This window comes from Caloenas nicobarica, chromosome 3 (assembly GCF_036013445.1).
Source record: "Caloenas nicobarica isolate bCalNic1 chromosome 3, bCalNic1.hap1, whole genome shotgun sequence".
Lineage (NCBI taxonomy): Eukaryota > Metazoa > Chordata > Aves > Columbiformes > Columbidae > Caloenas > Caloenas nicobarica.
The window spans coordinates 71,612,251-71,623,108 of record NC_088247.1 but is presented as its reverse complement, the minus strand read 5'-3'; the positions used below and the strand labels follow the sequence as shown (position 1 = coordinate 71,623,108).

General features: G+C 44.2%; 1 protein-coding gene across 1 annotated transcript; it reads right to left on the bottom strand.

Annotated features, from left to right (window-relative positions):
- Positions 1 to 726: 726 nt before the first annotated feature.
- On the bottom strand, positions 727 to 10,233 carry LOC135987030 (solute carrier family 22 member 2-like). Its single transcript, XM_065631665.1, has 11 exons — positions 9,823 to 10,233; positions 8,174 to 8,277; positions 7,071 to 7,225; positions 4,856 to 5,024; positions 3,756 to 3,870; positions 3,554 to 3,660; positions 3,227 to 3,441; positions 2,687 to 2,795; positions 2,233 to 2,345; positions 1,074 to 1,173; positions 727 to 793 (listed from the first exon to the last, which is right to left on the bottom strand). Exons 1-11 carry the CDS (start codon positions 10,231 to 10,233, stop codon positions 727 to 729), a joined length of 1,665 nt encoding a protein of 554 aa, XP_065487737.1.
- Between the last annotated feature and the right edge of the window lie 625 nt (positions 10,234 to 10,858).

Below are 10,858 nucleotides of genomic sequence, written 5' to 3'. Positions count from 1 at the left end.
ATAGGAAACCAGTTTTCTAAAAATAAATAAAAAAAAAATTTAAAAATCCCACTATAGATTATCCACTATGAAGATGTTATTTAGCAAGACAAGAAAATTCAGTGGTTACACACTGAAAACTAAACAAGGCTATTACCTAATGAAGGACTATGAGCCTTTCTCCCACGCGTTCCTTTTCATACTCTGGAGTTGCCACATACCCACTCTTGTGAGTCTGGGGATAGCAAATAAGATCCCAATGAGGGCTACTGTATAGGCATAGGGACTCACATGAACATGATAACACATAAGGGCTAGCAAAAAAAAAAAAGTCTGCACAAATCTGTTGCAAGTTTAACAAGATTGTACCAGGTTTGTAGCCACCTCATTTCCACAGCAAAGGTAAATCTGTTATATTATGTTGCCTCTTCATATGACAAAACAAAGTCAGACTTCATGGAGGTTTATAAAGTTTCATTTGGATGGACTCCACCATCCCCACATTAAGATCTGTCCCCATGTTGAGGTGCACCCAGCTGGTATAAAAATTTCCCAGCCCTAAAATATTTGTTGTAGTGTACAGAGAGAGAGAAGCAGCTATACAGTAATAGGGACAAACCCTGAACATTGTAACTAAAGGACAGACAGGCAAAAAAAGAGGCAAGACTTTTAAGAGACTCTTTATTCCAAATCGCCTTTCCATGCTGGTGCCCTAGAGCAGACTATCCAGGAAGAGTTATGCTGTCTTCAGTCGTGTGACACTTCTGATGTTTGGACATGGAGATAGATTTTTTTGGCCTTTGGAGCACTTTGCCTGTAAGAATAGCAAGACATGAGCAGCAGACCAGGAATGAAGGTGTTCAGTGACTAGTGCAGTTATTCACAGGCCAATAAAGGCCTATGCTGCTTGTTTTCAGATGCCTAGGTAGGCAAGTTGTAAAAAGAGTCCAAGAATCTCTCCAGCTAGAGTCTAGGAATTAACTAGCAACCTATTGGAGGTACAAAAGGCAGCCAAGTAACCCCTGGGCTTCCCCAAGGAAGGATTTTGCATAATTTTGAATGAAGGCTGCTGAGAATTCATGATCCTGACTCACCTCTGAAAGTTTTCAACATCTTCAACAGTCTCAGGCAAAACTCTTCCTTTAGTTTCAGGTAGAAGCAACACCAATCCACCCGCGATCAAACCAATAACAGCTTCAAATTGAAAAAATGCACAAAGAGCTTATTAGCATATACCAATTCCCAGCATAGACACCACTTTCTACTGCCTAACACAAAGGACCCATAAATGGTGTTTTATTTCCATACAAGACATGCACATCCAGGCTCTATGTGCAAAACTGTCACGCCACCTCTGGACGATGTGGCTGCCACGTGGAGACAGCAATGAGCCAGGTTCAGCTGTGAGTTATGCACCAAACTAGAGCATTTCAGACTGAACACACAATCTTTCCTTTATAAAGAACTCTTTCTAGTGTGAGACTATGCCAGGAAAAGCATTCGGTTTTTCTGGTATTCACATAAGATTAGAAAATACATACAGAATGTATTATCTCCTACACAATGCAATTAACTCATCCATTGATAGTTTCTTTTTCCCACTTTTACATGCTTGGCATCTATATTTTAAAATTACTGAGCACCCTCCTAAATGTGCCGTCTGTTAAAAACTGCATATTGCCATTTGATATATTTTTCTATAAATAACGTGCTGATCTAAAGATTCAGAAAAGCTTTGCAGACCCTGGCCTGAGAATTCAGGTCACTATTCTGCAAACACTCATCCTGCATTTATTTACCGACCTCTTTCCAAATAGCTGGACAATAGCCAGTTAACAGACTGTCAGGAAAGCTGAAGTGCAACAGCCACATTTGTACTCCATTAAATAGGCAATTATGTGAAATTCTAGGTTTTTGGCTCCTGGACTGAGACAACATACTTCATGGAAGAGCAGATTTGAATCCATCAAATATTAATATCATCAAAATGTTTCTCAGCTCTTTGCCATCTGTCAAACCTGTATTCACCTCTAACTTCCTTTAAAATGCAAGGGATGATAATAGGGCAGAGGACACATGAATATATAAGCAAGCTCCAGGCTCTTATAAACCAAAGCCAATGCCTTGTATAGACAGCAAGGGGCTTCTGCTGAACTTGGGGCCACTGCCTCGGTGGCTTTTCCCTCCCTTTGAAACCTGGGCCCCACTGCTGCACCCCAGGAGTGGCCAGCAAGGAGGTAAGGTGGCACTTACTGAAGACTACCAGTGGCAGATCGTGCCAGACTTCCACCAGTCTGTAGACAATGAAAGGGACGATGACTCCACCAATATCACACAGGGAGGAGCAGACCATCACCCCAAGGTTCCTGGTTCAACAGCGAAGAGATGACATTAGCATCAGAATACTGTAGATGGAAGGAGACGGATCACAACTCTGACCCTTGTGCAGGATCCCTCATCCACTCCAGTTGTCTCCACTTTCCCTTTTATTTCAGTCACATGAGTTTTTGCCTGACTTAAAGTACGATTTTTCTGTTTATTAAACTAGCTTTTTAAAGTATTTTAGTTGTACTCCACCTATGTTATGTTCAGCAGTACTTGTGTAGCTCTGAAGCGTTTGAGGATAGTTTAATTTAGCATAAAATACACCTTGGCCTCAACTATTTGTTTCTAGGCCGAATGCCAATGGGGAAGAGGATGTACCTACCTGATGTATGTTGGATACAGTTCAGTGTTTACAAAGCAAACCATTTCAAAGGCCATTGTGATTCCCATTCTCCCGATGCAAGCAGCAATCACTTTTAGCCAATGTATGTCTGCAGAGAAAAACATCCAACTCATTTAAAAGTATCCCAGGGATTTAGTGGGTGTCAATTAATACACCAGTGTTATTTTTGGAGGACCTCCGGTCCCAGGTCACTTGATTTTAAGGGGCTTTGTTTCACCTCTGTAAATGAGGGAATGGGAACAGTGAGCACCGCATGAGCTGCAACATGGGGACCCTACCAAAGTGGCATGGGGGACACTCAGGTGCTTTGAGATTTATTATTAGCAGTCCTACAAATCAACTAATTTCACTTCTGCAGCACGAGGAGTACCGCTGAAAATCAGGGAGGCAGCACCCAATAGCGGGGCATGGGTTTGTGGACCTTTGGGGCTGGACTTCAGGGAGAGAGAGGTGGGTGCTGTTCCCTGGGGACAATGGCAGGGTGGGAAGCCACCACCGGGCCTCACCCAGGTGACTCACCCTCTGGGATCAGGGCTGTGACAAGGCAGGCAGCCCCAGCCACCAGGTTTGCTGCAGCCCAGGGGTAGCGACGGCCGATGCGGTCGATGGTGACGATGATGATGAAGGAGGCCGGGAACTCAACAAGTGCAGAATAGAGGAAATCTAGATACATGTTCCCAGCAGCTACTCCCATGTGCATGATGAGCCCCTGGTAGAGGACGGAGCTTGTGAACCTGGGCAGAGAAGAGCATCCCGGCTTCGTTAGTCAGAGAACAGAAGCCTGTGTCTTACTGGAGCCTTCGTAAACAGAGCTTCAAAACCAGCACTCCAACATTATCTTCTTACCAGTTGTACATCAAAATGAACGTGTTTTTCCTCATCTGTGGTGTCCTGACAAGGTCAATGAGTGAAGGACTCTGCTTTCCACCATCTTCCTCTTCAAATTTAATATCCTGCAGAAGATCCAGTACAAAGTACAGTAAGTTTCTACTGGGAGGAACCGATAGAAGGGACTGTCATGATGCTTACAAGCAAACCCTGAGCTCACCTCAAAATGGGAAGGCATCTTTTTCTGATTTTTCTTAGCCATATCTCTGACAATATTCATAGCTTTTGCATTTTTTCCTTGAGATATCAGCCACCTGGGAGACTCTGAGAGGCACCTACAATGAAAATGGGTGCTGTTATATACCAAAAAACACAAAGCCCACATAGTGCTCCCATGTATGTAGACTGTGGAGAGAGGGCTTTGGCTGAATAGAGGGAGGTGGGTTTTTTGGTTGGTTGGTTTCTTTTTGGTTTTTGTGTGTTACCCCTGCCTCCCACCCACATCAGGAAAAGTAGTGTATGCTGCTTCTGAAATGGGAAGAGGAGCAGGTGCAGTAGTGGCTTTAGTCAGAGATGAGTTTACTAAGGATAAATCAGGGAAGGGCTTTGAGTGACAGTAGTATTATCATTTTATTCAGTCTTTTCACCACAAACTGGCTCCTCTTAGAGAGCCATTTTCCAGTTGCGCCATCACAGGTTAAGAAGTAAACAAGCTAGAACTGGCTTACCAATTCACAAATATGGAAAAAGGACAACAAATCTCTTTCTACTATTTCTAACCTCTCAACCCATTCAGACAATTTCTCAAAGCACTCCAACTGAAGAGTGTCAGTCAAGAGAGATGAGATAATGCAAAATACAGGTGATCTCACATGCCTTCTTCTGGTTGGACCACAAAAAGCTGCAACTTTTTTCCTCAAAGGAACATGTAAACAACCTGTTATGTTAGCATCCAACAGTCTCTAAATAACCATCTTTTCAGTGTAGGATCCACTAAATTATGTCCAGGCATTTTTCCTTTATGTTTAAGAAATATTTAATGAAGATAACATATGATATTAAACCACTCTCCTCCAGTGTTTTTCAAAGTGGTCTTTCTTTTAAAGAGAAGGCAGGTGCTGCATGCAGGCTAAGATTCAGTGAAGCCTCAGTTGCTGAGGGGTCCTATTTCCCTCTCCTTTTTGCTGTGTACCTCCTCTTTGCACTAAGAGGAACAGGCAACCGAAAAGCAGTGCCAAATCTCCCTCAGGATCAAGCCTTGGGAGGCAGAAGCAGTTGGGTTTGGGATCAAGGGCAGAGGTACAAGGAAAACCGGTTTACCAGTAGTAGAGCAGGAAGAAGCAGGTTGGCAGGGTGACGGTGAGCTGCAGCCACCGCCAGTGAGGGATGGCGTAAGCGATGGCATCGAAGAGCAGGAGCCCAACAGAGAAGGCCGTCTGGTAGAGGATGCCCGCCGTCCTCCGGTACTTCGGACCGACAACTTCCGTCACTGCAATCACGCACAGAGACAGGTGAGTGACAGCTCAGCCACGACTGCTCGGCGCAGCAGTTGCTTGCTCTGTGGGGACACTGGAAGACCAATGCTGTGTTGAAGCTCTGAAGAAACCATCTTGGTAATCCTAGGCTTCCTGGCATAAAGCCTCTGTACAAGAATCCCCTGGTGTTTGCAGAAAAAGGTTTGTTTTTCTATCACCCAAGCTCCTCAGCAGAGGAGAAAACACCGCACCTGCTCTTACACTGACCTAAGGCATCCAGTACTGTCCTCTGTCATGGAAATTTCTGTGTAAATAAAAAATTCCTCCAAGTGCGCAGATGGATTTTGTTGTAAAACTTAATGGTAGCCTGCATAATGTCTCCAACCTAATAACAAATAATATTTTGTTTTCATGCACCTCTTCAACATGCTTCTCACTCTAAGTGTATGAGAAGTGTTTGTACCACAGGATGGCATGCAGCTTCCCAGTCAGGATGGATGGCTTCCTACCTCATCTACACTTCGCAACTGTAATCACAGGATAGACCCACAGGTAGTCTTATTAATACAGAGCTAAAACAGGCAGGCATAAGCAAACTCAAAACTTTGCATCCAGTTGTGTGATTTCAAGAAAGCAAACCAACTAGAAAAAGAACGGAAAGCAGCTGTGTACCAACTGAAGTGCTGTGTTTTGGAGCCACAGATTAGCTAATACTTCTTGGACAAAAAATGCACAAAGACACCTCCTTGGGCTCAGTAGGACTGAGCCAAAAGTGGCTGAAGGGTAGACAGGTGTCCCAAGGAGCACAATAACAAGGTTGCTTGGTCCTTGTACCCTTCCCTGAGCATTCAGTATTGGCCACCCTTAGGGAGAAGACAAGTTTAAAGGGGCTTTGGGCCTGATTCTGTGTGACTTGTCTCTCATGAGACAATTTCAAGGAGAATCTAGAAGTAACAAGGTATAATTGAGGGAAAATATCAGAATAGGGCAATTCATTGTCCTGAAAGGGATTTTTTGCTCTAAAATGACATAAAATTCCCCAGAAGAGGTGATGAAGACTTAACTTGTGCCAGAAAAACTTTTCAGAGGCCAAGCAAGCATCTAGAATATGCATAGGAAGGAACAATCATGTCTTGGCGGAAGACAATCTAGACTATGGGCTAGATGTTTTTATTTTATTCGTATCAAACATCTGGATAAGTGCATTAGCAAGCTGCCCCCACAAAAAGACTCAGCAGTTTAGAGTGTTGACATTTACATTTTTACCACCACCACAGTTAACTGGATCACTTGGAGCTATTTGGTAGAGCACCTGCCATTCTACTCCAGATAAGGCTCTACTGGGCAGCATTTATATTTTTTATTTGTTGCTTCGGTGGTTGCTTGGTGTTGAGTGTTTTGTTGGGCCTTTTTTTGACAAGAACCTGAACACCACACCAGAAAAGTCAGAAAAGGTGGCTCTACCATGCACTGCAAGGTGGCCCTGAGCCGGCCCTAACCCTCGTGCTGCACAGTCCCCCAGACAAGTGCACAGATACCCAAACAACTTATCTTTTTCTCAGCAAGTACCTGCTGTTCTTCAGTTATTTTTAGGGTGTGAAGCCTCTGTTTGCCCTTTAATGGTCTTTGTGTCATAAAAATGCCTCCGATTTTCTCCACCCTCTGCCTGCTTTTTGAATGGCCTCCTGTCACGGCTCCACCTGCGACCAGGCTGGAGCAGCTGAGGTCTGTCCCAGGGCCATCGCCTTCCCCAGCCAGTGCCCAGATCTGGGGGCCCAGATCTGCAAAAAGGAGCTGCACTGTAGGGGAAAGCCTATCTCAAGGTAACACCTCTGATATAACACAGTTTGCTTGATCTTTGAAGGCTACTGTTGCTTCTCCCTAATAACAGGGCTTGAAAAAATCCTAAGTAGTCAAAGAGGGGAAAAAAATCCTTGATAGCAGCTTGCATATGTGATTTTTAAAAGCTTTGGGAACTATTTTTAAATGGCTTTTGTTCAGGTTTTTTTTTTGGTCATCTTCTGCAGCCAGTCTTGCCCTTAGAAAAGATCTGAACTCACCCAGGATGTAGCCTGCGGTCCAGCAGCCCTTGCTGACCAGCCCTTGCAAGAAGCGGAGGATGACTATCCACAGGTAGGTGGGCACAAAGACAAGAAGGATTCCACAGACAATGTTTGCAAGAACTGTACTCAAGAGGCAAAATTTACGGCCAAACCTGGATTGGAAGATAATAGCAAGTAACACCAAACACTAGTCATGAAAACACAGGCATTTTAAAGTATTAAGAGCTTTGTGCATCTTTGGGAAAAAAAAAAATCTAACTTTGTTATGCAAGGCATAGGTGCATATTGATTTTTATTCTTAGCCCGTTACTCACTTATCTGCTTTTCGATTCCCTGAAAATTTACTGTGCCAATTGCCCTGCAATTCCACAAAGGCTTTTAGGTGTCTCAGAGAAAGAAAAATTTCCCAAGTTAGAGAGCAGCGATAGCCCCATATTTATATATATTTGGGCTGAGGCCATTATCTCCGAATTTCAGAACAGGCAGTTTAGTAATCTGGCTTTATACATGGGTTATACTATAATGGGGTGAAAAATAAGTATGGCTTAATATTATGATTCTGATAGGTCTGCACGCACTAGGATGACAGATTTATATACCTCAGTCTTAATCCCCCAAAATCTTATATGTGTGGGTCTTGCTCTAAGTGGTCTGCATTTCACAGCTGGAGCAGCTCAGAGCCTGCTGTACCAACAGTCTCTAGCCAGGAGGAAAACAAGGGGGGAAATGGGCTTTCAAATATCAGCTACTATTTCAAAGTTTCTCTAAAGAAAGCGAGATGTTTCCAAGCTCTAAATAATTTCCTGGCTTGGGTCAAAACACTAGGGCTCTGATGTGGCACACTAGGGGGTTCTGGGCATATGGTCATAAAATAGTCATCACAGGCTCTGCAGGACTTGCGGAGCGCAAGAGATCTGTGCAAACCACCAGGTAAGAGACAGAGTACTTGCTCCTAACACTGTGACTGAAGATCCAGGTGGCTGACCTTGTTTTGAGCATAGACGATACCAGTTGCACAACCTTTCTCTGCCATTACCTAGGCTGAGCTGCCGAATCCTGATAAGGGAGGTCAGGGGGTTTTACTGTTGGCCCACACGTACCTGTCTGCTATGTAGCCAATGTTTATGGAGCCAACAAAAAACCCAGCGTTCACGGAAGACTGAAAGAGGTCCAGCTTCCAGGAGTCCTCGCACACCAGGTTAAACTAAAAGAGCAACCACAGTTAGAGGAAAAGGGTGAAATGCAGAGCTGGCTCACATCCACAAGTCTCCTTTGCTTCAGTTAAAGATTTAAACTTGTTTCTGGGTCAATGCCTGTTTTATCAACACCCAGAAACCCTATCAACTTACTTAAGCATCCAAGATTAAAACCAGGATCAAGCCCTTGAATGGTTTCCTGGTATTTCCCATTCATGTCATCTCTTGTTACCGGAAAGAACATAACTGATATTCTTCCATGTGTTGATTTTTCCTTTGAGGAAAGTAACATGCTTTACTCCCTGCTAACCTTTCCCTCAATTGGCTGCCAGAGCAAGGGACAACATAAACAGAGCCCAAGAGCCTTCGTGGAAAAGTCACCTACAGAAGCAACACACATTGCCAAAATGCATGCAGAGGTGTGTGACGTTTCATAGGCACCCTGTGAAGGAACCAACCCATGGGCCTGGCTTTGCACCACCTTCAGAAGAAGAGGGAAGATGACTGCTGTGAGACCATTACTGGATGAATTCACACAGACTGCAAGTTTTTCAGGTTCAGACAATCTCAAGAGATGATGGTGGGGCCACCTGGACCACAGCATCTGCTCTAGCCTTTTGCAGTGAGATGTGCCTGCTGGCTGCTGCTTGGCACAAGTCCTAGGTCACTCTCCCTTGAGGAGTGCATATCAGACAGTCTGAAAATATTTGGTGCTTCATTTCCTCACTTCAATATCACACAGTCCATACTTTGTGGAAAGAAGCGAACTTACAGTATCTACACATCTAAAATTTATCTCCAGCCTCTTACAAAACCATAAATGCAGAAGTTGCTGGAACACAGAATTTACTTGCTCTTGTGTTTGTGTTAGATGTAAGAAGGAAAAATTCTGACTTCCACGGTCTCTAAAAATTTGGTGGAACTTTCTACGACTAAATGAAGTTTGTCATCGTAGATCCTGATTTATTTTTAAAGTGAAAGCCCTCAAAACCCTAAAGTATTCTAAGTAGCTTGAATACCATTTTCAGTTTATTCACACATGTTCCAAGAACATAAAACAGCCATCAGATTTTCTGAAGTTTACTCGTGACTTCAGCTGTTCAGCTGTGGGAGGCAATTACCTTTTCCCCCACCCATAGTCACTCAATCATATTTGAAACAAACTTTTACAGACTTCCTTCATTTTAAAAATGAAGAAATAAAAAATGTGTGGATCCCAGGAGGGTTGGGAGGCCTGTGCAGTGCTGTGAATGCCTCCCAGGCTCTGTTTACAGACCTCCACCAATCCGGACTCTCATGTGATAGGGGTTTCATTCAGAACTGGACTTTATCTACCTGAGGTCTTGTTTGCTGAAATATGCTTTGCTCCTCAGCTGGAGATATAAGCCTCCTGAGCAGCAAAACCAACGCTTCACAGCAAGGACAGAGGGAAGATGACTTCATCTGGGTAAGCGGGCGTCCTTTTAACACAGCCTCGGCTACACCAACCCTCTCCCATGTCCCTCAGCTTGTCTGTAACGGAGAGGCAAGGGAGGGAGGACATTTGTTTTTACCTCGGTCACAAGAGAGGTCCCTGGGGAGTCATAGACCCAGCCATCCTGGCAGGGACCAAGGGGGATGGAGCTCCGGTTGCCCACGAGGCTGCCGATGGGGTCGGTGCAGCTGACGCCCGTCGTGTTCCAGTCCACCTCGTACCTCCTGCAGCGGCTGCTGAAACCGGTCCCATGGCCGCCCCACTCGGGAACCGTGTGATTCAGCTGCTCCTCCAGGCTCCAGCCACATCGCTGGCTCAGCTCAGCCGCCCCGGGGCTGAAGCAGCGATGCTCGGGGATGAACCCGAAGAAGACGACGCCCACGTACACAGGGGTGAAGGCAGCAGACAGCAGACACAGGGCAAAGAAGGTTTGCTTCTGGAATCTGCCAAACTCTCCAACATTCTCTAGAATGTCATCTAGTGTTGGCATTTTGGCATCAAAACCACTCCAAAAACCTTATCTAGGTCTTCTCTGCGGCACTGATATATTTAGTTGGCAGCAAAGCTATTTAAGTAACAAAGACATTTGACCAAAAGTCAAGACTAACTCCATAAATTATTAAACTACATGTTGCAAGCTTTATTTTTTAGTTTTCATTTGAAATCGGACTTTAATTCACCCAGAGAGAATTTGTGTTTAACCCCTAATAAGAGCACATTTATGTTCATTTGTTTTGTATTTTTATTAGCCAAATCAGCTCCTCGAAGTAAAGGCATTTCAAGGAGAACATGTAGATGGAAAATTCCACCAACATGCAAGCAAATGAAAAGTTTAGCGTAGCAGTTGCTGGGCATCACATCTGAACAAGGCTTATCAACTGGTCCCTATAAAGAGGAGGTAAGTACACTGAAATAGAAGTATCTATACATTGAGCCACGTAACGGCAAAAGAATAGTTGTCCCACAAACTCCAGTATCATGTGTGCTTCACCCCTCACTCTCCACACGCTTCCATTTCCAAGGAAATCCTCTGCTGCTGACATCAGGGAAAACAATTTTCACCTGACCATGTTTTTTGCAGTGATAGAAAAGATAAAAAGGGTTCACTAAGGAAT

Bases quoted from the DNA above. Each gene is read 5' to 3' on its own strand.
- LOC135987030 (XM_065631665.1), bottom strand. From the start codon at position 10,233: ATGCCAACACTAGATGACATTCTAGAGAATGTTGGAGAGTTTGGCAGA. The intron at 8,278-9,822 runs GTAAAAACAAAT...TTGCTCTTTTAG, and splicing joins GGACCTCTCTTGTGACCGAG to TTTAACCTGGTGTGCGAGGA. The intron at 2,796-3,226 runs GTGAGTCACCTG...TTTTCTCTGCAG, and splicing joins CACAGCCCTGATCCCAGAGG to ACATACATTGGCTAAAAGTG.